Genomic DNA, 27,348 nt, shown 5'->3' with positions numbered 1-27,348 from the left:
TGACCTTTCACCTCAGATGTGGGCGGGGCTTACCAGGTGGGTGGAGCTGGGTGGCTGGGCGGGTCTGGGGGCGGGAACGGTGACCAGGCTGGGCTGCGAGGGCTTGCTGTGCCCGGCGGGCGCCGGGGGGGCCGCTCTGGCCCCCTGCTGGGGGGCCGGCGGGGGTTTGGGCACAGCGCACTGCTGGATGAAGAGCTGCGAGTTTGGGGTGAGCTGACGCACAGCGGGGAGGCTCCTCTGGAGGGAGGGAGGGAGAGAGAGAGGGGGAGAGAGAGAGAGAGAGAGAGAGATGAGACGAGACAGAGGAGGTAGGGAGGCGCAGAAGAGGATCAGTTCTAAAAGGGCCCTGAATTCCCCCCTGGCACTCCCCAAATTAATGAAGAAATAAATAAATAAATATACGCCATAAGAACCAGCATTTTGCACTTCGTTGGAAATTCGTTGGAAAAAGAAGGCATGTCCTGCAGTAATGAGCACTGCTGATTGGACAGGGAGGCTCTGGAAAAACCCACAAAGGGCGGGGCTGCAAGATGCTGTCAATCACCCAGCTGTGTGACGCAAACAAGACTCTGCACTCTGTAGTGAAGCACAACAGCAGAGGCTCAAATTTGAGAGTCACTGAAGGGACATGAATGCTCCATCCATTTTGGTGTCAAGGCCTATGCCCTTAGTTTTAAAAAAATAAGCACATAAAAAAAAATAGCTTTCACACCCCTGCTCTTGAAGCAGCCAATAACATTGCTTTGTTACTGTTGTACAAAATTCCAGACTGTATGGAAAGGCCCAACGTTTCCAGTTGTCCTCGCCCCCCCCCCCGTTCTTAAATCTCCTTATAAATCAAATTTCAGTAACATAAATGTGATTTATTTTAGACGGAGGTGACAAATACCTTCAGAAAAGGAACGAGGTAAGGCTGAGGAGACGACTTGAGCTCAGTGTACAACCGGTCTGTGAACTCCTCCGCCTCGATCTTTCCATCCTTTTGAGAACAGCGCAAAAGCGAGGGGTTCGGGCAACAAAGTCACAAGTCAGTGTGAGTGCTAACGGTGAACAATGATCAACATGAAGCAGAACCGAAAAACGCAAGACTTTTCGAAATTCAAAACAATAAAAACAATACAGAGACAGGCACGTGTAACACTGTTTACGCGCAGAGTACACATTACGGATCTCACCAGCAGACTCTTCACCAGCTCCTTGACATTTTTTGCCATTTCAACAGAATGAGTGCCACTGGAGGCCAGCTTAATTAGCGTCACCAGGAAATTCTTACACTTCTTCACATTTTCCAAAGTTTCCTGAGGAAAAATAAAAGTTGCTTTTATTATTACAGGAGGGCAAGATATCCAACATTCATGTTCCCAGCTCTACTGATGTAACGTGTGCATAGATCTCCACTAAGCACGCAAAAAGCCTTTCTACACTTCCAAATAAGCACCATCTGTTACAGTGGCACTATGAAATTGTACACCGGAGAAAGGTGTATTTTATATTAGGACACTAAACACTGTACAGGGGGGTATGATATTAAGGCTTAACTGCAAGCTGCATTCAAGATTTAAAAAACAAAAAACAATAAAAAAATTTTTTTTTTTTTTTTTTTTAAAACAATGCACACTGTTTTCTAAATGGAAAAGGTGCTGTATTGAACATTGAACGGTTACAGATCTGTTATTGTGGCTGCTGTTTGGATGATTGTATGGGGTGACACCTCACCGCAATCTTAAACAAATAACGCGACCGTGTGATCAACCTGCCAATCGAAGGCAGCCTTACCGCAGAGATGGCGGCGGTGGGCGTGGCCTTGGGTCCCTCCGCTGTTGCCGGGGTGACCGTTGCCGTGGCAGGCACAGCTGGCCGCACAGTCGGGCCTGCAGCGGCGGAAACGGCACTTCCTGTGACCTAACAGGGAAAAGGCAAGTCACAGACAAGACCTAAACATGTAGCATGACCGTAACTATGGAAACCATCCATCCATTATCTATACTCGCTTATCCTGGGCAGGGTCACGGGGGGGTGCTGGAGCCTATCCCAGCGTGAATTGGGCGAGAGGCAGGAATACAGGAATACACCCTGGACAGGCCGCCAAACTATCACAGGGCGCACACACACACACACCATTCACTCATACCTATGGGCAATTTAGAGTCTCCAATTGGCCTGCCTGCATGTCATTGGACTGTGGGAGGAAACCCATGCGGACATGGGGAGAAAATGCAAACTCCACACGGAAAAGGGCCCAAGTTGAGATTCAAACAAACAACCTTCTTGCTGTGAGGCGACAGTGCTACCCACTGCACCACCGTGCCGCCCGCCAATTAATCGAATTAAGTCAAATATCTAGATGCTTCCATCAAAACATACATCATGTTATCAAAGAAAGTGGCTTAACGTATCACATTGAACAAATCTAGTCGCTCATCTGTAGAATCTATCGATTTTTAACAACCACCAAAACAATGTCATAGAATGGCTTGGAAAAGCAACTCAAGGCACTCAGATGGGCTTAGTGTAAAGCACAGAGCAATGCAACACAGAGTGACTTGGCCTGAGTGGCAAGATCAGTTCGAACCTTTGACCCACCCACAAACAACACGTTACACATCGGAATCCAGAACAATCTCATCTGTTGAACCCCGAGTCTTTGAGACTTGTGACAAGAAACGTTGAGAATTTCCAGCTTGCTTATCAGCTGTGCAGTTAAAGTATCATGACCAACCTTTAAAACGGACATCTTTTGGAAAGAGGTCACTGGTGTGCCGCTTGCTGGAGGCGGGGGCACCTTTATTACAGGTGTAACCTCCGAATTTCGAACGATCGTCGTTGCCTACAGACGGAAAAACAGGATGAGTAATGTTTCCACTGAAAATTGGACAGAATTCCGCAGAGCATGAGGCAATATTTTCATATTATTATTCATACTAGCCTGACTGCTGTCCAAACATTGCGTAATGCTACATGTATTTCCTCATCAGGACTGCAGTCATGACTGCGATCAAAATGACATCACAACAAAAGCCTAAATAACAATCAGTAATAGCACTGAGAGCAAGAGCAATTGAATCAGCTTCACTGTCCATCATTTAGTGCACCCCCCCCCCCACCCCAAACCCCCAACCCCCAAACCCAAGCGCATAACTGAAGCCAAGCGATGGCTTCAGTTCCAGCAGTTACACCAGCCAATCAAACGGCATCATTTATAACTTCACACAGCGAGGACCGGCAAACAAGAAGACAGCTCCAAAATGTACATTTGGGGCGCCTAAGAATCCCCAAAAGCTGAACGCGAGAGGCACTCCACTCATTCAGTGCAGCCTTGTCTGCAACGTGCCTTACAGGGGGGACCCCATGGACCGTGTATGTGTGGGGGGGCCGGGAGGAGGAACGTGAGCCGCAGCCGAAACACACCTGACCGGCGGCCGGAGTGGGTGGGGCCCTGGCCGCCGCGTTCACCCTGGGGATGATGCCCTGCGCCTGGGCCTGTGCCAGGGCCTGCTGGGACACCAGCATCAGCTGCCCGCTGTCGCTCCGGATCAGAACCATGCCTGCGCACACACAGCAGCGCCAACAGCAGCTCAGACAGCAATGCACGACAAAGGGGGCAGAGCAAAGAGAGCACACACAATGCATAGTGCGTTTTCCACAAGCTAAAAGTACTCCAGATAATTTAAAAAAATAATTAATTAAACTAAAGATTCACAGCTTAGCGCTATCAACAGACGGCACAGTTTCTTAGCGTAGCAACTGGGATTGCTAATGAAAAGTGTAGCACACAGTCATGACCAAAAAACACGCCGTACCAGCCTCTGGAAAACGACTTATTTTAAAATCAGACCATATGCATGCAAAGAAACTATTGCACACTGACTGAACTCAACACCCAACCTTACCTGGAGGGGCTCCTGGAGAACTCCAGTGCAGGACTGATAATGTTTGACAGATTTTAAGGAAAACGCAACACGCTCACCTTGCGGGATCTGAAAATTAGCAGGCAGCTGCACAGAAGTGGTCTGAGGTGCTCGCGGCGCACCGGTCGGCTGAGGTGTGGATGGCCGTGGCAAGGCGATGACAGTCCCTTTCCCCGGCGTCTGGGTAATAGTGGCAACTCTGGTCACCTTCGAGGCTTGTGGAGCGGTCATTGTAGAAACCACAGCTTGAGAAGTAGGCGCCAAGCTCATATCAACCTTGACTTGGCCACAAGTGCTTGCAGTCACCGTCGGCTGGCCTACACGTGTCACTGAAGAGTTTCCTTGGACAACGTTATTAGCCGGCACTACGGGTGAGTTCGTTCCACTCTGTCCCGCGTTCATTATTATCTTGGGCACAGGGTTGCTCACAGCCGACTGCACGTTTGTTGAGCCGTTTATAATGTGTGCATTCATCGCGAAAGGAGCGACTGCAGTTTTCGGCGTTGAAAGTGAAAGCGCTGCGGAAATTGGAGTTTTTGACACAATCACTGGCGCGTTGCAACTGCTGGGCGTCAGTGTTAGGCTGTTGTTGTTTTGTACCGCTTGGGACTCTGGTCTCAATGAGGTTACAGTTGACTGTCCATTTGAAACTACCTTTTCGCCATTCGATGCCGGGGCTACTGTAGCTTCAGCCTGTGCCTCGACAAGTCTTCCTGGTTTTATCGCGCTGGCATCATCGCTGCCGTTCAACCTGTGCAACGAGTTTAGGGAAACATCTGTCGCCCCGCCGTTGACAAGCTGCGTTTTCCACGTCTCTTCTTGTGATTGAATTTGTTTAACTTCCAAATTGACCGAGGTTTCAAGTGCAGGCATTTTAATAGGCGTCGTTGGTGGTTGTTTTCGTTTCCTAATGTCTTCGCGAGCTACCTTAACATTTCCAACTTGTTGCCGTTTCGCGTAACTGAAAAATTAACAAAAGATCACTGAAGGGCAAAGTTAAAATAACATGACCCTGTTGCGGGCTAAACTACGGAAATGCATCGTGGACTCGCAAACCTATAGTTCTCTAGTTAAACGCTAGTATGTGCTCTTCATTTCCAAACCAGCATGGTTTTTGGCCGTGTCACAACATTAAAGACTCCACACTCAAAATATTGCTTTAGCTAGCCCTGGTTGCGTTGCTTCATTTAACAAGCTAAAACACATAGCTTGCTTTCGCAAAGCCTGTTTCGCACGTGACTTCACGCTATCCAGCTAGCGAGCTAGCTACCTATAACACATGGCCAAGCTAGCTGACAAAGTTTAACCGCCCAACTAAGAAGTCACAAAGCAATACAGACACGTATGTTGACCGCACAAAATAACCATACAAATAAATCTACACAAAAAAGCAAACCTATAAACTTGCATAACTTTACCTCCTGAAATTGATCACCAGCCAGTCCAACGGCACCCACAGCCATGTTTATATAGCCATGTGGAAGCTGCGCAGTCTCGTAGTTGAAACCAGTGACACACCTTGGAATTCGCGCTGCTAACTCGCACCCATTGGCTACTCCAGCATGATACAACTCGCGCGGAATTACGTCAGTGTTCGTTCAATGACAAAACTCAGCGATCGAAGCGCAAACTCTTTCGCTTTGCACGTGGTGGTTACTAATATGACAAATGTCGCCCCTACTATTGCTTCTGAGAGTCCTGACAGTCTTGACGTGTTTACGTGCACAATTCTGTGCAATGTAACATATAGTGCAAGCCAAATTATACCTCGGAACTTTAATGTGATTATTCACACGTATTCAAAATGTTCTATGTTTTTATAAATGCTTCTTAAGATCAGTAGTGTTCTATATGCAAACTTCCAAGGAAAGGCCAAGGCAATAGTGCAGTACAAGAAAACCAGTTGATTTCATGTTGATAAATACACCATATTTTACACCAGTTTCAGGGCATATGCTTTTCATGAAGTTATGCACACATTACAACTAAAGCAAGTACCTCAGAAAAGATCAGCCTGGTTTAGGCTAGGCGTGATGGATGTGCTTTTCCCCTTAGTTCTTCAAGACTTGCGTTCTACCCAAACTCCACACCTTGTCACTTTAACATCAGGCCTACCCATCTCAAAACTAGTCTTTTGTCAAACTACAGAAGCTGACCTTTCAATTAAGAATTTGAGAGTTTTTTGGCAGAAAAGTCAAGTTTGTTTTTGTACATTCCAGTTATAACACTGAAATAAGATTAAAAATCTAATTTGCCCCAAACAGCTATCAGAACCAGCTAAAGCAAATATATGATTCAATGTTACTTTCGCTGATTTTTGATAAGAGCATTTGGTGAATACCCAACTTTTACATTAATTTTGTACAAAACCAAAAACAAATAACTAATAATTAAATAAAAACAACAAAAGAAACAAAGCTTATACAAACCAAAATATTTTATTGAGTTGTTTTTTGTTATAAATTGCATCCTTAGTGTTCAAAAGAGAGGGGGAGAAAAAAGAAATCAGTTAATGTTCAGGGCTAACGGAACAACATGCAGCTGACCATAACGACAGAGCTACTTGACCTTTTCATAGCTTATCTAACAAAAAAAAAAAAAAAAAAACACTGAAAGACTTGGTATGACATCTGGAGCTGAAACTAAGTGCTGTTTTCCACCCACACACCAACAAGTTTCAGTTTTGGGGAGACGCCAGTTTTATGTGGGCTTCTTCTGCTTCTTCTTCTCAGCCTCCTCTTCTTTCTCTTTCTCTATTTCAGCCACCAGCGTTTCGATTTCCTTCGCCTCCAAAATCTAAAGTGCAGACAAGGGCGGGGAGAGCAGACCACATGAGGAAAAAAAAAGATAATACCTTGTGCGCTGTGCTTTTCTTACGTTCAGTATGAACCAATACATGTTGTATCTGGCTTTTTCTTGCATGCATATGGAAAAAATATAAACATTTTAAATAAAAGCACCAGATCACACATCTCCAAACAGAAAGAATTACAGCAACTAAACACTAACACTAAAACACAGATAAATATGTGCAGGGGAGAATAAAAGAATAAACTTATTTATGGATATGAAACATGTAATATCATCACATACAAAACTAGAATATGATCGCCACTCATGGCGGTGATACACAGGAGGAAAACAACTGAAAAAAGAAAGTAAAACCTGACAATCTGCACTAGTCATTGTTACAGAACTGATTAATTTCCAAATTCATAAAGGGAAATGTTCCAGAGAGAATGCTCTACCTTCAATGGTTGACTCCTCCTGATGACAGCAAGCTCAATGTTCTTCCCCCCAGACTGCACAACCTGTAAACGAATGGTCATGTAGACACACCAAGTTTGCCTCACTGTAAAAAGCAAACCTCAAATATACCACAACATCTGCAGAAGGTAAATTACTTTCTAGTACAAAACACAAATGGACCAATTAAGTTGTAAAAGCAGAGATAACTGCTTATGCACCATATTCATGCAACTTGTGTGATTTTGGAGCAGGTGGGCAGATTGTACTGTAAGACTATTAAACCGAGTCCTATACTGCCAGGACAGAAAAACCAGCAAGTAAAAAGTCAGAAATCTGTGAAAAGTGGAAAAAGTCATGGGGCAATGGCATTGACTCCAGAACCTAGGACATCATGGGAATTCATAGAAGAGCAGCTTTCCTTACCTCGAGCAGAGCTTTGATTGCAAGCTTGATTGCATCATTGTCACTTGCAATGGCCTCCTCCGTATAGTTCTTTTCCAAAAACTCTCGCACTGTCTTAGCACTGCGACCGATTGCGTTTGCCTGAAAGAGAGAAAAATCAACACATTGGAAAATTACCTACATCAGTAATAAAACAAAGAAACCTAATTTTTCTGGTCAGAAGCAAAACAACTGCAGCAAATCCTACATATTATAAATATTGCAATCCTCTTATTTCTTGGTACACATACATTACATTACAGGCATTAAGCAGACGCTCTCATCCAGAGCGACTTACACAACTTTTTACATAACATTTACATTGCATCCATTTATACAGCTGGATATATACTGAAGCAATGCGGGTGAAGTACCTTGCTCAAGGGTACAGTGGCAGTGTCCCACATGGGAATCAAACCTGTGACCTTTAGGTTACAAGACCAGTTTCTTACCCATTACACTACACTACACTTTCTTCCAAATTGAACTTTAGCAATAAGAGTACCAGTACACCTCCATTAAGACAAGAATAATATGGATGAAAAATAAGAATAAAAATAATAATAAATAAAAATAGGCACCTTCCACGCATGGTATGTTCCTGAGGGGTCAGTCTGGTAGAGCCTTGGAGTTCCATCGTAGTCAAAACCCACAATCAACGCCGAGATGCCAAACGGTCTACGTCCGTTGCTCTGAGTGTATCGCTGTTACAGCGAGAAAGGGAAGAAGAAACTTATTTGTACACTCATGCTTATTTCCTGCGAATCTTGTTTGTAAGGCAAGGCTGCACGCTAGTAAATCTGGGTATCCCGACCCATACACCAGGAGAAGCTCACCAGCTCATCCATTTTAAACCATGAAGTACTCACAAATGATAATGGTAATACCTGCAATAATCAAGAATATCTATACCAGGCGTCAAGCTCCCAAAAAAGCATGTTTGGGTGACAACCACACATCAAACTTTCACTTTAATATTTAGTTTCTGAATAAAGTACGCTTGAATCCATTAAGTATCATTTAACAGCAGTCCCGTGGCCTTGGGAAGTGTCAGGTGCCTACCTGTTTTAGGGTTGCAATGTACCGTGTGATGTACTCGACAGTAACAGGATCCTCCACAGTCAGCCTATGGCTTTGACACTCTACTCTGGCTCTGTTGATCACTATACGAGCATCCGCTGTCAAGCCTGGGCAAGGAGAAAGGAAATAATGCCAATCAGACGTCTTTCAGTTGCTCTGGAAACAGTCCGTTCCAGCTTTTCAATGCATGATGAGGGCTTTTTTTCCCCTGTTGGTCATTTTGTCAAGTTACCTACAAGGGAGTTAGAGTAAGACCATTATTTACCTGCTCTTGTCATATAATTTTGCCATTCAGACAAATTTTAAACTTTAAAGGGTTAATAACAAGTATTCATGTGCCAATCAATGCAAACAAATGTGAAAACATATAATGTTCGGTATAAAAAATACACCATACCTGCAAACGCCATGCAGACATGTTCATCCAGTGCGCAGATCTTTCGCACGGTTCTTTCGTCCTGCAGCTTTGCAACAGATTTCTTCTCAACGCCCAGAACTACAATATCTTTACCGCGGATACCCACCTGGAAAAAGGATCAAAGATATACCTTGACACAAGGAATATTGCCTTTGGGAAGTTCAAATCGTATTATATGCATCAAGTTTGACACTGACAATGAATTTACAATCATTTAAAAATATTGCCTACTTGTCTAGTTAACTGCTTGCAAATACTAGCAGTCCATTCAACAGTGAGACCCAGCCAGTAAAACATCAACTCAACACGTATTGGCGAACTAGATAAATATGAGATTGTACATGGCCAAAAGTTGTCAACAAGTGGTATGCGTACTGGCAGTACATAGCACCGCTCCTTTTGTTAGCTATTTTAGCTAACTCGCTAAAAACATGCAAGTCATGCTTAGTTGCCACAGGGGTTTCTCCGACTTCTGGAAATATAAATAATGCAAATACTATTCAGACAAACATGTTACTTTACAACCAGCGATCATCGGCAAGTTAATTTAAACCATTAACACTATTCGCGAAGATTAGCCGACTGTGTGGGCAAACAAGTAGCTAATGTTAGCAAAGACTGGAGCACCACCAAGCCAGGTAGCCAAGTTATAACAAACTCACAGCAGTTGAGCCTTTCTTGACGGCCTCCTGGGCATATTCAACTTGGAAAAGATGACCATCCGGGGAAAATACTGTAATAGCTCTGTCATATCTTGCAGCCATCCTACGTCGAAATACCCTGCTAATTTCGCGAAAACTAAATAATCCGAAACGCACCCGTTCAATTGTGCGGGTTTTCTCACCTAGTACGCATGCGTGTGAACCGTGAACTCGGATGATACCAAATTTTATTAGCAATAGGTGTGGTTTACATAAGAGTGAAAATTGTAATACTGAATCCGGTGTATTGTGTCTGTTAAAAAACACACTTTTTGCAATTTGTTTCTAAACATTTTTACAACGTAGTACTTTCTTATTTAGAATAAATTCAAGTTTCACTTTTTGCTTTTACTTATGTTAATTAGGCATCAAAACATATAGCCAGTGGCCCCTGGGTCAGAACATCAATTTTGCAGGGCTGGGGTTTCCCCCAGATGTAGGGGACCAGATTATAGATTGGGAACATAATCGTTACAAAATGATTTTACTGCATCATTAGTCTTGGATGATAAATTTAACTGAGTTTTTTTTTTGGACTTCATTAACAATTGAGTTAAATACATTTAATTAACCTGCGTGCTATATATGTAACGTTAACGTCAATATATGTAACGTTAACATTTGTCTGTTGTTTTACCAACAACTTTAAACATTGTTTTTAGAAAATTTATATTTATTTAAGATTTTAAAAAATAATGATACCAAAGGGTGCATTGTGAGGTTTTTTGGAAAATCGCCCCTTGTGCAAAGCCAGAGAGACCGAGATTCATTATTGTTCCATGACTTGTGCGGTGAAGTTTTAGTTGCGCGTTTCAGTGTAGAGTGAAAACACAGCACCGGTATTACTACTTCATTTGACAGACGATTCCATAGACCGGGTCAGACGCCCCCACATTCAGAACATACCACTCGCCCATTTTCTCTTGCGGCTCTGTCTGGCCTCCAGTTTGAGCACAAGAGCAAATCATTCCGCGCAGGGGAAGTAGGAAAATTGTATTATTAGTAAAACAATGCAAGTCATATATAGAATTAAGTGCTTTAATAACCAAGTGAAAATTTAAGTAAAGAGAACACAGAAATACTTTGTTACAAAGTTAAAATTATGGAATGTTTCGAAAATGTTCTTTTGAATTTTGTTGTCACCTCCCCTTGCGTGGAACGTTACATTACAGAAATACATCCCATTCTGTACTGTGTGGTCTGAGCTAAGCTAACTAAATTTTGCCGTTTTGGAGTACATTTTCACTTCTTGTCTTGCTCGGGATAATTACCATGTCGGTGGCTTTCGCGGCTCACAGACAACGGGGAAAGGGTGATATAACACCCGCGGCTATACAGAAGGTAATTAATTTACGCGAAACCGAGAACAGCGCAAGGAGGTTAGCAGGCTAGCTGGCTATCGCTTCATCCACAATTCAAAGTCGCTCAGGGAGAATGGAAGAGACAGCTAGGCTAACTAGCTAGCTGGCTTATTTGTTTGCAATGATCCTGGCTTTAATAGTCGGCTTTGCTGTAAAAAGCAGTGAAAATAAACTTCACGTGTGCTACTGAATGGGCGTGGACACCGAGTAGTGGGAAGCTATGGAAGGAAATCTTAAAATGATTGCTCAGGGAGATGTTTGTTTTTAGCGTTAGCTAGCTTGCTAGCGAAAAGACGGAGGCCTAGTTACTCCGATGCTGAACGCTAAGCTAATTTGCCTTTGTGTGAACTGTTGAGACAGTAACGGCAGATATTGGCGTAATAATGAGTTTATGGTGCAGAGTGTATTGAGGTTCTTTTAAAACCAAAAACTCCCGTTATTGTCATTAAAAACGGTTAGATGAAACTATTGAAAAGGCCTGAGTAGCTATATTATTTATCTCGAAGTGAAGCTGCTTGTAGTACTGTTGTGTCTAGCAAAACCGAAGTGTTTCGAGATTTACTATATAAATATAGTCTATTTGTGTAGTAATAAACGAAGCCATACATGCACGAGAGGGAAATGCTTAAAGGAGTAGGCTAATTCACTTTCAGGATTTTTAAGTAGCAACAGAACCTCTCTGGTTACGTTTCCAGAAGCATTATATATGAGCTCATTACATTTATGGTACTTATTCATAATTATAAACAAATATAAGTTTTTAGCAACATCCAGGTACTTCTTTCCTGGAGTGCCGTGGTCTCAGGTTGCATGGGTCGTAAGAAATACTTTCAACCAAAATTATATTGAATGTAACCGTTTGAAGAATAAGCATGTAATGTATAGATATATGACAATTGGAGGCAGAGCATCAATGTACAAGCTTCTCTGCAGGTGCTTTTGTTCTTGTTGTAGGCCATACAGTACACCCCCTAATAATCCCGTGCTATTGTAAAGCCGACAGGTTATCAGAAACTAATGTAAATGTCCTTTGCTGCAGTTGAACATGTACAGTAAAGTAATCAAATTTTAAAAAGCCCTGAAGTTTGACTCCCCCTTTGGTGCCTGTGCTTCGGTAGCTTAAATACAAGAATTGTTTATTTTGGATTTGATTTGTCCTTCACTGACAAACTTATTTGTATTTTTCAGCTGCTTGATGAGAACAACCAGTTAATTCAGTGTATAATGGACTTCCAAAGCAAAGGAAAAACTGCAGAATGTTCACAGTAAGTGGTGTTTACACACACACGCGCGCGGTTTATGCCTGGTGTTTCTTTTGGTGTTTGATATGTTTTCCATGATGAGTAATACAGAATAAAGGACGACTTGTGAGTGGAGCAAAAAAAAAGTTATATATGAGTAATATTAAAGAAAATATTCTGGGACCCGAAAGACATTTAGTGGTTACAAATCTGTGTTTGTTGCTTTTAAAATCCGTCTGTTTGACTCAACAGGTATCAGCAGATGCTGCACAGAAATCTGGTGTACCTGGCTACGATAGCGGACTCGAATCAGAACATGCAGTCGCTGCTGCCTGCCGTGAGTATCTGGCGAAGGGAGGCGTGACCTTGAGCGTTCTTATTCCCGTTAGTTTCCTTTCCGCGAGGCACGGCGAAAAAACACACACGGCTGCAAACATCTCGCGGACTTGCGCAACACAGAGGCTGTTTACCCGCTTTAATGTCTCTTGCATTCGGGAATGTTAAAGTACGTGTCCGCGGGATACGTCTGCGTCAGCGTTCGCATTGATCTGCTTCCAAGCCCTACCTGCCTGCTAGCCGGCTCTGTGATTTTCATCACCGCTAAGCAAAAGGAAATCTTCATTTCCCCCCTCCCCTTTTCCTTTGTGCTGCGTCGTGCATAATCTTTAAAATGCGATGTTGTATTTTGCGAGTGAAAATCGTGCTTTGAAATGTACCGTTAGTTTTGTCAGGAGTGGTACTGCAGTGTAAGCAAGGTTAAGAGAAGAGTTTGGGAAGTGAAAAATATTAATGCATGCTCAATCAAACAGTAATGCTGATGCAGCTTAAAATATCAGCATAGGAAAAGGTAATGGAATACACACTCAGCATTAGTTGCTCCCAAATAAAAAAGATAAAAAACTAAATAAATACACAGAGGAGCGTTTCAACCCATTTTAGGCTGAAACATTGAACATGCTGTGGCTCCTTTTTTTGAATAATCTCTTGAGCTATAAAATAACTAAATATGGAAAAATGTTATGGAAACATCTAACAGGGCAGGGAATTTCGGTGTGTAACACAAACAAAACATGCATTTGAGCCGTTGACTTTGTATGAAGTTCATGAAGCTTTATTCCTATTGTAGGTGTCACTCTGAATAAGAGGGTCCTCTAAGTGTCTGCTAGTTTTCTTCCTGACAGCGTTTTAATTTGGAAAGGAAATTTCGAGGAGGATTAGGTGATTCACGCGGAGTGCCTGCGTGGTACAAAACGGGATAGAATTTTGATGCGCGTATGCAAATTGGAATGATATGGCGAGCACGCTGTTGTCATGCATGGCTCTGCTCGCTTGTGTGGAACCGCGGATCTGAAAGAGCTTCCTGTTGCCGTGGCAGCCGAAAGAATGCGGGGATAATGCGAGCGTGCGCGGATGAGTTCCGCGTCACGCCACGAGTCCCCTCTGCCCCTCGTGTCGGGTGTCGGGGCGGATTTTCGGAACGTCGGTCGGTAAGGTAGAGAACTCCTACGCCGAAAAATGAGAGGAGAATGGGGGAAGAGCAGAGCTCCAGGGCAAGGGGAGCGTGTAATTCGGCTATCTGAGGGCTGTGTGGGACGGGAACGGGACGTCTGTCGTCTTTGTCCCGGCCCTGACGTCCGTCGCGCCGCGAAGGTCCTCGTCACAGTCACGGGTGGGGGGGTTTGTGGGTAGCGGGATGACAGGTGCTCCGTGCGTCAGGATTACTGCAGAGCGTGTATTCAGGTTTACTTCAGAAGGTAGATGCGATTTGTGTCCTCCGTAGCTTCTCATCCGGCGTGGGAGGCAAAGAGAGAGAGAGAGAGAAGCCTTCTCCTCCAATCACGCGCCGGCTTTGTGAATGGCGGGCGGACGGCTCGAATCGGTACCGGGGGGATTTGGAGCGCTCTGTCGCTGGGTGATAAGAAACGGCAGGAACGGGACCTGTTAACTTTTTTTAAACTGAAATAAAGTTCCGCTCTCTCTCTCTCGGCGCTGGGGTTGCATACACCACTTTAGCGGGACCGTTGCTCACCTAGCCAGCTAGGTTGGCTTCAGTGTAAATCGTCGTACAACACAACGGCACAAAAACTGCATTGCTGTGGCTTCAAGGCGCTTTTTGAAAGCCCAGGGAAGGTCGGTGGGTGACCTCACAGTCGCTCGTGAACTCCCCGCCCCACAGCTGGTCTCCATGGCAGCGGCGCTTTTTCACGGCTGTGCTGGGGCAGGAAGATCTGGCGTGCTGCGGTGCAGGTCTCCTCATGTCTCAGAGTCCGCCTCCTGTCCCATGAATAGGAACGTACGCACACACACACGTACACGCGCTCACATATGCACGCACGCACACACACACACATACACGCATACGCACATGCGCACACACACTCTTCCCCTGTCCCTCCTGGCCTCTCTCCACTTTGTTCTTTCCCTGGTTTGCTGTTAGTGTGTCTGTTGTCTGTGTGCATTGCTGGGAGGCTGCAGGGACCTCTGTAACTGCGCTGTGTTGTGTGTCCCCCCCCCCTCCCCTCCCCCCACCCGCAGCCGCCCACACAGAGCATGCCCATGGGGCCGGGCGCGATGACTCAGAGCGGGGCCCCCCAGCCCCCCCACGGCCACAGCATGGCCACTGAGGGGATGGTCAGCGGCGGGCCCCCCGCCCCGCACATGCAGAGCCAGATGAACGGACAGATGCCTGGTAAGAGCCTGCCCCCCCCACCCCCCCTCCCCGTCTCTCAGCAGGGTTGCCTAGCAACCCCGTTACACTGCATGACCCGAGGGAATCTGCGCCACTGGTGACATAACTGTTTTTTTTTTTGTGTTTTTTTGTGTTTTTTTTCCCATCGTTCCGTTGGGGTGGTTCGCTGTCTCTCCCTTTGTCTGTCTGCGTGCGTGCGCGTGTACGTGCGTGTGCGTGTGTGCGCGCGTGTGCGTGCGTGTACGTGCGTGTGCTCGTGTGCGCGCGTGCGATAGACAGCGTGTCCTGTCACGACGAGCGCCGCATTCCTGCGCCGAGCGGGAGAACCGGCTGGAACCGGTCTGCGCCCGCGCCCGCACCCAGCGCCGCTGGCTCCGGCCTGCGTTTGGCGTGGACGCCGCGCGTCCTCGGGATGACGAACATTCCTCCGCCTCCTTCCGCCGCCTAAAAATATCAGCGGGGCCGTGGGAGCCGCGGCAAGAGGTCGGCGAATGCGCCAGTAACCCGGCGGGCTTTAGGACTGCCCGTCAGAGCGGCCCGCTCCCGCCGCTCCCGTCCCATAGGCCTGTTTCTCCGGCTCTTTATGGTGATCTGATTACCCAACGCTGGGTCTGGAGCACACGGCTGGCCCCCGACGTCCCTCACGCAGGAAACACAAACACGGCACGTCCGTGAGCCTTCTGAGCCGCCACGGTTTAATTTAATTAGGCCGCGATCGTCACCGCGTGGCCCTGTGCTCACCACGGCTGTCTGGCTGCAGCGAGGCTCTTGAGCCAAGGCGCTGCGATTAGTGGAATGATTATCCGTGTCTAATGGTTTTGGAAGGGCAGAGGCACAAATGGCGCACGTTGAGATGGTCTTTAAATAGTCCTTACAGCTGGGGGGTGGGGGGGGGGGAGGATAGAGGGCCAGATTCCTCTCCCAGTTATTTCATTTCTCAGCTCAGGCTTCGGGTGCGTGAAGCTAAAGGCGCCCGTAAACGTGTGTGTGTGTGTGTGTGTGTGTGTGTGTGTGTGTCCTAGGACCCAGTGTCACCCAGCTCACCAGCTTGCAGACTTCCCCCTGTCTGCAGCTGGTCCATCCAAGTATGGCATGGTGTGGGGGGGGGGCGTGGGCGGCAGGGTTGGGTGCGAGGACCTCCGGAGGTACCTACAGTGCTCAGTACTCAGGGCTGTAACGTCTGTGTGCTGCTGTTCCCAGGGCCCAACCACATGCCCATGCAGGGCCCCAGCCAGCCCCCCAGCATGCAGCCCGGCGGCATGACCGTGGCCCCCAGCAGCCACGGGTCCATGGGCGGGTACAGCCACGCCGTGCCCTCCTCCCAGGGCATGCCCGCCCAGGGCCAGATCAACATGACGCAGGGGCAGCCCATGGGCAGCTACGGGCCGCGGCCCAACATGAACATGCAGCCCAGCCAAGGTACCGTCGCCCCTCCTCTCTGCCAGTCCCGTCTCTACCACTGCTCCTCTCCACTGCTCCTTTACCACTGCTCCTGTCCCTACCACTGCTCCTTTACCACTGCTCCTGTCCCTACCACTGCTCCTCCTGTCCCTGCCACTGCTCCTCTCCACTGCTCCTTTACCACTGCTCCTGTCCCTACCACTGCTCCTCCTGTCCCTGCCACTGCTCCTCTCCACTGCTCCTTTACCACTGCTCCTGTCCCTACCACTGCTCCTCCTGTCCCTGCCACTGCTCCTCTCCACTGCTCCTTTACCACTGCTCCTGTCCCTACTGCTGCTCCTGTCCCTGCCACTGCTTCTCTCCACTAATCCTTTACTACTGATCCTGTCCCTGCCACTGCTCCTCTCCACTGCTCCTGTCCCTGCTGCTGCTCCTGGCCCTACCACTGCTCCTGTCCCTGCCACTGCTCCTGTCCCTACCACTACTCCCATCCCTGCCACTGCTCCTGTCCCCCTCTGCTCCTATGTGAAGGTCACGCTGGTTCTGTGTTCCCAGGTCCCATGATGCACCAGCAGCCCCCCACCCAGCAGTACAGCATGCCCCCGGGGGGCGCACAGCACTACCAGGGCCAGCAGAACCCCATGGGCATGATGGGACAGGTCAGCCAGGGGAACCACGTGATGGGACAGAGGCCCATGCCTCCGTACAGACCCCCTCAGCAAGGTAAAGCCAGACTCTGCTCTTCTCTCTCCTCTTCTTTCCTCCCCCTTTCTTCTCTTCTCCTCTCTCTCCTGTCACCTCTCCTCTCCTCCCTTCCTCCTCTCACCTCTCCTCCCCTCCCTTCTTCCCCTCACGTCTCCTCCCCTCCCTTCCTCCCCTCACCTTTCCTCCCCTCCCTTCCTCCCCTCACCTCTCCTCCCCTCCCTTCCTCCTCTCACCTCTCCTCCCCTCCCTTCCTCTTCTCCTCTCTTCTCCTCTGTGTGGGGCTGACTCTGTGTCTCCGGGTCATTATTTCCGAGCTGCAGCTCAGCCCACGCTCAGCCCACTCACCCTCCCGTCCCCTCCCCTCCCCTCCCTTCCTCCTCTCCTCTCCTCTCCTCTCCACTCACCCTCCCCCCTCCCCCCTCCCCCCGGCCCCAGTGCCAGAGCACTCCTAACGCATAATCCAGGCCCCGGGGCCTAATTACACGCGAGCCGTAGACCTGGGTTTGCTTACCGCCCAAAAAAATCTCCAGCGCGCCCCAGGCTGCGTAGGTCAGGCGCTGTTCAGAGCAGAGGCCCGGACCTGTGGGACGTCCTTCACAGACAGGGACACCGATGAGATGAGCCTCACAGAGCATGGACACACTCTTTAGCGAAAATCCAAAAAGCCTGTTTTTAACAGTCCCTGTCATGCGTTCTCCTCCCCCGATGCCTGGTCATCATCGACTTGGCCCAAAGCGGGCTTGTGCCTGACGCTTCATAATGAGGCCCTCTTCTCCTTTAAACTGTTTTCGCCTGCATTTATTTGTCGATTTAAGAGTGCTCCAGTCTGCTGGTTACCCCGGAGACCGCAGACTTGCCCAGTTCTGGGTTTTTTTTTGCCTGGGATCCCCTCCCAGTTTTACGTGAACCCCCCCAGACGCAGGAGTGCGTCCCAGACGCAGGAGTGTGTAGTGGCACTACGTATGTGCACTGCTGAGGGTAGAGGGTTTTATGATTTTGGGATTGTGTGCACTATTGTAACTGAGTGTGTAACTGTGCATATGAGTGAAATGCACGTGTGTGTGAGTGTGTGTGTGATTAAAATGCCTCTGTAACAGACCTGGGAGGGTCTGTGTGTCTCTGGTCAGGAAGGCTCATGCGACACACTTAACCAGCGTCCAGCAAGACCGCCTCTGTGCTGTGTGAGATCCAGCTGGACATGCGTGTGTACTGAGCTCTACTCTCTCCCCCTCTGTGAATGTGTGCGTGTGTGTGTGTGTGTGTGTGTGTGTGTGTGTGTGTGTGTGTGTGTGTGTGTGTGTGTGTGCGTGTGCGCGTATGCGTGCGTCGTACATGTAACGTTTGTTTGTCCATATGCGTTTCCTTGTACGTGTTTGCACATCTGTCTCGTGTGCATCTGTGTGACTTTCCATATATATGTATGCGTGTTTATACCTGTACATATATTTGTGTATGTGTGTGTGTGTATACCTGTTCACATTTGTGTGTGTTTATCCATACATATGTATGCATGTGTGTTTCCATATGTATGTGTGTGTGTGTGTGTGTGTCTGTCTGTCTGTCTGTCCATACGCGTGTGTGTTTATATATGTGTGTGTACACGTGTGTCTGTCTGTCTCTGTTCCTACGTGTGTGTGTGTGTGTGTGTGTGTGTGTGTGTGTGTGTGCACGTCCCTGTGTGTGTGTGCACATATCTGTGTGTGTGTGTGTGTGTGCACGTCCCTGTGTGTGTGTGCACATATCTGTGTGTATGTGTGTGCATGTCCCTGTGTGTGTGCACATATCTGTGTGTGTGTGTATGTGCAGGACCCCCTCAGCAGTACCCAGGACAGGAAGACTACTACGGGGAGCAGTACAGTCACGGAGGACAAGGAGCGCCAGAAGGTGGGAATGCAGAACAGTGCCCTGGTGGTAACCTGTCCCTTCTCACAGTGGAGAGAGCCTGTGATCGTAGGAAGCGTGCATGTTGAGGGGATCCTCAAACGCAGGTCACGCTCGTATCGCTGCCTGCACTGGGGCCGCTTCCTAAGCCAGGTCGACTGTAGAAATCTTCCAAGTAAGACGGAAGCGAACATATTTGAGTTAGCACGTGTTGCCGTGCTTTACTTTCAACCCTTCAGTTAAGAAATTGCGAATACAGGTACGTATTTATACAAGAGTGTGAAGCGAGAAATGCTAGCTAGCCTGTTTTAGAAAATCAAACAGTGTTGCTTTTCTGTGCAGTAAGTTCTGCGGAGTTCAGTGGGTACACAAGTACCCTTCAGACTCTTCTTGCCTTTATGTGGTTGAGCTTGCTCAACAGCATGGCCTGTAGGCCTGGTTACCCGCAGTCCACCCCGGACCCCCCGTACACACCACCTTTGTGGTTTTCTCCCCTAAACCGCTAGACCAGCATGCTCTTTGCTTTCCGTGCTGGCTGCAGATGACAGAATTCCTTGAAATTCATGGCCTCTAGGTTTCTTTTGTCACGTTTACCTTCTGTTAGTGTACCCTGAAACTTCACTTTTTTTATATTCGAAGAGTGATCAAATCGAATAGAAGTCCTGCCACTCGTACCTGTTCATTAACGAGTCTAAGATAATTAAACGATCAGAAAGCCTCGTAGAAGTTCATGTTGTTCACATCCGATGGAGAAACGTAAGGAGCAGAATCTTTTTACAAATATTTTTCAAAACCTTTCAGGAAGAACTGTTCAGTGCTGCTTTATCAATCTCAATGAAGACCATCGAAATACTACGTTTCTGCTTTTCAGAATGAATATTAACAGCAATGTTGGTGATGACATGCACACATTGATATCTATTTTTATTTTTTTTACAGATCATGCATATGTTAATGTATACATTGTTGCTTTCTTTGACAAATACGTTTTTTTCCCTCCTTCATTGAATTTTATCTTTCAATACGTTTTAATTTTTTATTTTTTTTAGCCGAGAACATTAACATTTCTCCTTATCTTCTTGTCAAATTGATGTAGGTCATAATGATTACGGTTTTCAACAACCATCGTATCCTGATCAGGGCTACGATAGGCCTTATGAGGAGTCCTCACAACAGTACTACGAAGGAGGTATCTATATACCTTCCCACAGTTATCCACGTACAGGCCAGCTTCTCCTCAACAGACAGGACACCTGAGCAAAAACACAGCACTGCACAAGACCACTTTTTCTGCATTTTTATTTTTAGCTTTTTTTAAATGCATATATATATATATATATATCTATATTTTTTTTAAACTCTTAGCAAATCTGCTACAGAACACTAATTGTCCAGATTTCACATCAAACCTAACAGCACATTTTTATTTATTTATTTCTGCTTTGCCATGCTTACAGTAGGAATACGTAACTTTTCTAACTGATGATCAGTACGCAAGCTTAGACCCCCTCCCCCCCCCCCAGAGGCCCATGAGCAGTAACAGCTGAGCACTGATGAGACCCACAGAAACCTTTCTGCCGCTCTTGTGAGGCTCAGTGGAAGCTGAAACAGCTTGCTGAATATGTGTAGCTAGTTTGTCTTCACTGTCACTGTCTCTCTTTATGCCTTTATTTACATGTTAATGTCCTATGCTGTCTGTATGTGATTGCAGATGTAATTTTCGCATTTTATTCTAGCCCCCCTGCCCCCCCCCCCAGCCTTTGTTTGTTACGTCTTTTTCTTTTTAAATAATGTGGTTGTTACAGTTCTTTGTAATGCTTGTTGGCAGGGACACTATTTTATTATTATTTTTTTTTTTAAAGAACCAAGATACTGTAGTTCAGAGGAACATAAAAGGCTTTTTTTCTGTGTGTGTGTGTGTGCACCACCAAGGCTGTTCTCCTTTGTTTTATGTTTTTTTTTTCCGGTTTGTTTCTTTTGTTTGGTTTTGTTTTGTTTGTTTTGTTTTTTTTTGTTTTTGGTCGTTTTTGTTCAGTAGTCGCTGTTGTTTGCCGTTGCTGTCGCTGTTGCTTGTCGTGTGAAGCGTGAGAGCAGAACGCTGTCTTGTGTGTGCTTCTGGATTTGTTCACAATCGGACGGGCGTGGCCGAAACGCACGGGGCTCACCTCCACCTGTGTGTCTCTCTCCCGACCCCGCCCCCCACCCCCCACCCCCCACCCCCCACCCCTTATCCGCAGGTAACTCCCAGTACGCACAGCAGCAGGAGGCCTACCAGCAAGGCCCCCCCCAGCCACAGGGATACCCCCCACAGCAGCAGCAGTATCCAGGGCAACAGGGCTACCCCGGGCAACAGCAGGGATATGGTGGGCCCCCCAGCGTCGTTTAACTCTTGAGCATTTGCTCGCCGTTCGCTCCCGCTTCTCTTCTGACTGCCGACGTAGATGTGTCACGAGACGGCTCGGGCCGGCTGCGTCTGAGTGGCTGAGAGGGGTTTTGGTTAGCTTTGCCGTGTGTTTCGTAAAGTTTGGTGATCCTGGGAAGCTAAGGGTTGTTGGGTTGAAGTGTAAATGCTGCATTGGGTCAATCTCTGCTTGCTGTGGCATTGCTTAAAAGGTTTAAAAAAAAGAAACAGTTTGGAAAGAGTATGTTTTTTTTTTTAAATGAGGAGTGCAACACAGTGAGAACAGACAGTGGCTAGTTAAACCTCAGCTGCAAATAGCTGCCTTTGATAAATAACCTGAAACCTGGGCTGTGGTCTGTAAACGTTGTCCCTTGTGTTTCTGTTTGAAAGTCTATTCGTCGCGTCTCATTCACAATAGTTCCCACGCAACCTGGTGGAGTGGATGTGTACAGATGTGTGGCTGTGGTTGCGGCGAAAAGGCGTAGCCGCGGGAACAGCCGGGGAGCGGGGTGAACGATGTGTTCGGTGGGCGTGCCGCCGCGGGGTTACCTGTCCGTTTCCGTGGCGACGCCGCACGTGGAGGACGGGGGGGGGAGAGGCGCGGCGTTTCGGCGACGGACGCGTGCGGGGGCGGCTGCGGTGCGTCGCTGCGGGACGGCGACAGCGTCACGCTTCTCGAGGAGACGAGGGTCGGCTGATGGGCTGAGCCTCGGGGGCGGGCTGAGCGGGACTCATCCAGGAGCTTTAATCCTGTCAGCCTCCCGCACAACCAGCCCCTGGCCCTCCACATCTCAGTAATTAGGGCTCCAGGAGTGGGGACTACTGTGGAATCAGCACCATCTGTGTGTGTGTGTCTGTATGCGTGCGTGTCCATGTGTGTCTGTATGCGTGCGTGTCCGTGAGTGTGTCTGTATGTGCGTGTCTATGTCTGTGTGTGTGTGTGTGTGTGTGTGTGTGTGTCCATGTCCATGTCTCTATGTGCATGTGTGTCTGTCTGTCTGAGTGTGTGCGTATCTATGTCTGTGTGTGTGTGTGTGTCTGTCTGTCTGAGTGTGTGATGCAGACACACACCAGGAACACCTACAAGGTTTAAGTGTATATTCTGTTTTCCTCCTGATGTAGTGACGGTGGGGGAGGGGGGAGTAATTGCTCGGGCACGGTGTGAAGTGCAGGTGTCTGGCTGTGTGTAATGCTCCGTCCTGCTTTTAATGAACCCCCAAAGGCAGCCCCTCACGCTGCCGTCTCCACACTGCTGAACCCAGCCCGCCTGCCTCTGCGGAGCTGAGTTTAACAGAGCGGAGAGCAGTGTCAGGACCAGACACACTGTCCCATAGTGTGCCCCGGCACGTTCTGTGACTGCGTGAGTGTGCCTCGGCCTAGTAAATGTCTGAAACAACAACTCTGCCTCCAGCTACTCTGCCTCCATCAGCTTCAGCTTGCGTGGGTTTTTTTGCTATTTTTTTTTTCTAGAACAAGTCAGTGTTCTAGAACTCCACTGCTTTCAGTCACCGGTAGTGACTGTGACATCAGCATTAGAATGTTCAGTTCAGAATGTTATAGTCACATATTTGCGATCTTGAAGGGTTAGTGCTCCTGACTGGCAAGTGGGGGTTCTCCCCCTCCGTAGCTCTCATTCACTCTTTCGCCCTTGTGTTCATGTTCCTTTCCCCTCTCTCTTCTTCTCTCCTCTCGTTCGCTCTCTCTCAGGTCCCTCCCAGGGCGGGCCGGGGCAGTACCCTAACTACCCCCAGGGGCAGGGGCAGCAGTACGCGGGCTACAGGGCGCCCCAGCCCGGCCCCCCCCAGGGCCAGCAGCAGCGGTCCTACGGCTACGACCAGGTACGACCGGGCGGTTTCGGGGTGGGGGGGGTGGGGGGGGAAAGCCAGTGATGCGTGTGTGCGTAGAATAGAGACCGCGAAGCTCCGCTTGCCTGCTTTTGCTAGTTTACTGCAGGCCGCCTGAGGGTTAGTTAGCGCATTCGTCAGCCGTGGGGCGCTGGTCAGGTGACCCAGCGTCCCGTGTGTAGTGCATGCGTTCGTCTGCGTCTCCCTGTGACTTCACCAGAGCCAGAAGAGCCCGTGGTGCGGGTCATGTGATCCGGAGGCCCGCGAGGACACGCCCGGCGTGGGCTTTTCCGGACTCCTGGGGGGGGAGGGGGGGGGGCGTGCGTGCTGCAGGAAGTTGCCCCCCCCCCCCAATAGGTAGCCGTAGCATCAGGCGTGAGGCAGTGATGGGTAGAGAGCGGGGGGGAGAGCGTGTTGTCCTGTTGGCTGCAGTGTGGTCCTCCGCTGAGCCAGGGCTGCTGTTTGATGTCTTTATTTCTGAAATTCAGGCCCTCATGAGGAATTAAGGAGCGATTTTTTCACCCCTCCCCTGACTAGATCTGTATGGCCTGAAGGTAATGGTTGCTGTTGCAAGACACCGAATTCAAATCTAGTCATCCTATGCTAGATTTTCTTGATGTTCTTTTTATTTCATTGCCCCCCCCCTCCCCCCCTTTGTGTTTCTGTTTCTCCTCTCCTTATTTTACAGTGTTTTTTGTAATCAGGGGTCGAAATACTCCCAAAAAAAGGTCCTCAGAGGGAATGAGAGACAGTTGTTCTGAGCAGGAGGAAAAAAAACACAAACGTAACATACTGATGTTTTGCCACATGGACCAGAATAATCTCCCACATTTAAAAAGTTTGTCTAACAAACAGACAGCAATAATTCTGTGCATTACCCAGGCACTTTTGTTCTATTGTCGGCTGACATGATTTACATTTTAACCAACTGTGTGAGCAATATAACATGTTGATCCAGTGCAATTTGCAGCTTATATATGGAACTATTGATGTAGAATAATTGCTTTGAATTTTGATTTTATTTTTTTTCCTGGTTGTTTTTTTGTAGCTTGTGAAACCACCTGGATAGCCCAGAAAATAATCTGCTTTCGACCCCTGTTTAGAAATATACATGTAAAACGCTGAAGTTTGCCAAATGTTTTATAAAATGGCATTGTGAACAGTAAGTTTACAAGTCAGACAAACTGAGTTATTCCTACAGTCATCTTGACACATTTGAAACAAGCTCACTTCCATTTTTCACACGTAGCTTTCTCCTCGCGCATAGTGCCATGCCGCCATCTGCTGGACTGTTTCGGTATTGGTGACTTGCGCAATTTTAACACGAGCCCGACTGGTTTCGGCTTCTACATCGATGACATCAACATGCCATTTCGGATACTCCTATGAGCATCTTGATTTTTGTTTAAAAGAAAAGAAAAGCTGTCTTTAGATGATGTTTCAGTGCAGTAAAGACCACATGTGACATTAACCCACTGCCCCCCCCCCCTCCCTCCCACCTCCTTCTTCACTACAGGGGCAGTATGGCAGTTACCAGCAGTGAGGCAAAGGCTCCATTCCACATGTAAGGCATCCGGCCATCCCCAGCCTCCCCTCAGGGCTGGAGTGAGTCTGGGAACGAGGATCACTCATTCGTCCCTTTTCTCTTCCATTAGGGCATAATGAACACTGCTGATCACCCCCACCCCCCACTTTCTCTCTCTCTCTCTCTCTCACACGTACACACACACACACACGTACACACGCACACACACACGCACACACACACACACACACATGCACACACACACGTACACACACACACACACACACACACACACACACGTACACACACACACACACACACACACACACACACGTACACACACACACACACGCACACACACACACGTACACACACACGCACACAGACTCTGCATATATCAAGGCATCTGCTCTTCTCAACTCTGCCTAAGTATCTGGTCAGGGCTCAGGTGGTGAACGTGGACCGGTGTAGAAAATGTCAGATTCACTGGTTGTCACGGTCGCCCCCCAGTGATGCTGGTCTCGAACCTGTTCCCCGTATGAAATACTTTTCTTTTTAACATGAAAATGGATATGATCTCGCCCTCCCACCACCTCAGATTTACAAGCGTGTTGCTCATGGCTTTTGGACTCTGTTTGGGCTCATTCTAACGGTAGTGATGCCTTAAACCTGCATCGTCGCAAATTAATAAACGATTAAAAATATAATACCGATATCCGGAGATGTGTCTGAAAGAGCACATGGCCGTATTTCCATGCGTTGCAGATTGAGACACGTGTGGCGACCGATTTTTTAAAATTTTATTTTCGGAAACAAAGTGACCCTACTAATCATAGTGCAATGTTCATTTTGTTGTGTTTATGAAGCAATAACAGAATGAGAGGAGGAACGAGGGGTCTTACGGTATATCATGATGCGTTACGGTCTCTTACGATGGCCATTAATATAAGGGTCAAAAATATTAATGGGTGTACAAATGTATTTTTATGCTTTTAGGGTAGAAACAAACTTGTATAGATTAGACCTTTTTGTTTTGTTTTTGTTTTCTCAATGGGAGCCAGTTTGACCTGTGACCTTTGTCTTTTTGTTTTGTTTGTTTGTTTTTTTTTGTTTTTTTTCCTGTGTAATCTTTTTAATTTTGTGTTGTTGTTTTTTTTTTTTGTATGCTCAATAACTGCAATGGCTTCTATGATGTGAATGCAGGGGTAGAAAAGCCATATGTTTTATGGTTGTACGTGTAAAAAATGCTCCAAGAGAGAGAATTCATTCAGTTGCTAAAAAGCTCAGAAGTTGCTAATGCGATGTAAAATAATGATGCTGAGAAGCTGGAGACTGCATTCGGAGCACACAGCTTGCTCCAGGCAGCGCTAGACATTTTTTAAAATTTCTTTTTATTAATTTCCTGACCAGAGCAACAGCACTGTCATGTCCTTGTTACTTTTTTTTTTTTTTTTTAAATGATCATTATTCCATTCACTCTGTCCTTATGAAAATGTAAACTTTTTGAACTCAGTGAAGACTAATTTACAGACACGGAGTGGAGTTTCTGGAGGGAAGGATTACCGCCTGCCATAAACCATAAACTTTTGTTCTGACTGCACTGCAAAACACTTTGTCAGTAAACAAGTTGTGAATTCCCTCTGATTATAAAGCGTAAATATGAATTGTGCGGGACCTCATTGAACAAAATGAGACCGACGCGAGCGTGTGATTTCAGACTTGTCTACAAATGAATACGCAGAAATGGAACCATTAAGAACGAAATGCTCTGTAGTGTTTTGCAGACTATTGTAGTCATTGTGCTGGCTTGAACAATAACACTTATTTATACCTGTTCAGTACAGTGCATACACAGTGAGATCCTAAGAATGGTTTTAACTTTTTTTTTTTTTTGTTGTTGAGTGAACTGGAATGGTTTGTTCGTAGATGTACAGTTTGATCTAAAATATTGAAAAATAATTATTGTGTCCAAGGCCACCAGCTCTTGTAGGTACCATGCCAATGTTTGCCACTGTGTTTTGCGTTACAATGTATGTCACTGGATTTTAGTATAAAAAAAGTCAAATAAATTATTGTGATTTTTTCATACAGCATTGTGTTTTTTGGTGCTTTTAATAAATCATTCTTCAAGAGACAATTAAAGTGTCCAATTGAGAGTAATTAGCAGCTTGCTGCAGATTAAAGGACATTCTGGGTGTAATACTTTGCAGTTTTGCTCTTCCCCCAAAAAAAATATCCACTCCCTGAACGGTATTGGATAAATATCCTAAAGCTCTGTGACTCCTGGACCTATTTTGTCCCTCATATCTTTACAAACATTCTTTCATTTCTTTCACTCTTTTTTATGACACTTAGCATATATTAATATCTATGCATGTGTGTCCCCTGGCTGTTCAGTAGGGGGCAGCAATGTGACTAAAGATGATGGTCCCGCATGCGCGAGGGAGTGGGCCGTGAGTAACTTCAGAATTCCCGTCAAATACAGCTATTCACCCCATTTCAA

At 47.0% G+C, this 27,348-nt stretch overlaps 3 protein-coding genes across 7 annotated transcripts in view; 1 reads left to right on the top strand and 2 right to left on the bottom strand.

Annotated features, from left to right (window-relative positions):
- The window catches only part of LOC118226405 (transcription initiation factor TFIID subunit 4-like), a 35,543-nt gene extending 30,132 nt beyond the window's left edge, over window positions 1-5,411 (bottom strand). The window contains exons 1-8 of one of the 2 annotated variants that reach the window (XM_035415997.1): window positions 5,327-5,411; window positions 3,968-4,869; window positions 3,409-3,545; window positions 2,720-2,827; window positions 1,777-1,902; window positions 1,176-1,298; window positions 890-979; window positions 34-237 (exon numbers count right to left, since the gene is read on the bottom strand). In XM_035415997.1, coding sequence (XP_035271888.1) covers window positions 34-237; window positions 890-979; window positions 1,176-1,298; window positions 1,777-1,902; window positions 2,720-2,827; window positions 3,409-3,545; window positions 3,968-4,781 — 1,602 coding nt within the window. In that variant the 5' untranslated portion in view covers window positions 4,782-4,869; window positions 5,327-5,411. Of the gene's footprint in view, window positions 1-33; window positions 238-889; window positions 980-1,175; window positions 1,299-1,776; window positions 1,903-2,719; window positions 2,828-3,408; window positions 3,546-3,967 lie in introns of both variants that reach the window. The other variant, XM_035415996.1, reaches the window with a different exon arrangement.
- A 1,064-nt stretch (window positions 5,412-6,475) lies between these two features.
- LOC118224768 (proteasome subunit alpha type-7) lies at window positions 6,476-9,975 on the bottom strand. The gene is made up of 7 exons (XM_035412457.1): window positions 9,759-9,975; window positions 9,076-9,202; window positions 8,661-8,785; window positions 8,180-8,302; window positions 7,581-7,700; window positions 7,157-7,219; window positions 6,476-6,704 (listed from the first exon to the last, which is right to left on the bottom strand). Exons 1-7 carry the CDS (start codon window positions 9,858-9,860, stop codon window positions 6,609-6,611), a joined length of 756 nt encoding a protein of 251 aa, XP_035268348.1. The 5' UTR covers window positions 9,861-9,975; the 3' UTR covers window positions 6,476-6,608.
- A 746-nt stretch (window positions 9,976-10,721) lies between these two features.
- Window positions 10,722-26,936, top strand: LOC118226198 (protein SSXT-like). 4 transcript variants are annotated; one of them, XM_035415600.1, is made up of 12 exons: window positions 10,722-11,138; window positions 12,347-12,423; window positions 12,652-12,736; window positions 14,935-15,088; window positions 16,289-16,507; window positions 17,045-17,212; window positions 19,001-19,078; window positions 20,172-20,264; window positions 21,313-21,438; window positions 23,184-23,314; window positions 23,809-23,874; window positions 24,837-26,936. In XM_035415600.1, the coding sequence occupies exons 1-11, from the start codon at window positions 11,070-11,072 to the stop codon at window positions 23,824-23,826; spliced, it is 1,218 nt and encodes a 405-aa protein (XP_035271491.1). In that variant the 5' UTR covers window positions 10,722-11,069; the 3' UTR covers window positions 23,827-23,874; window positions 24,837-26,936. The 4 variants fall into 4 exon arrangements, with proteins under 4 accessions (XP_035271491.1, XP_035271490.1, XP_035271492.1 ...); XM_035415599.1 differs by lacking the exon at window positions 23,809-23,874; XM_035415601.1 differs by lacking the exon at window positions 24,837-26,936 and having other exon boundaries at window positions 23,809-24,830.
- The last annotated feature ends 412 nt before the right edge of the window (window positions 26,937-27,348 follow it).

The sequence above is a fragment of the Anguilla anguilla genome, chromosome 4 (assembly GCF_013347855.1).
Source record: "Anguilla anguilla isolate fAngAng1 chromosome 4, fAngAng1.pri, whole genome shotgun sequence".
Classification (NCBI taxonomy): domain Eukaryota; kingdom Metazoa; phylum Chordata; class Actinopteri; order Anguilliformes; family Anguillidae; genus Anguilla; species Anguilla anguilla.
This window is presented reverse-complemented; position numbering and strand designations above follow the sequence as displayed.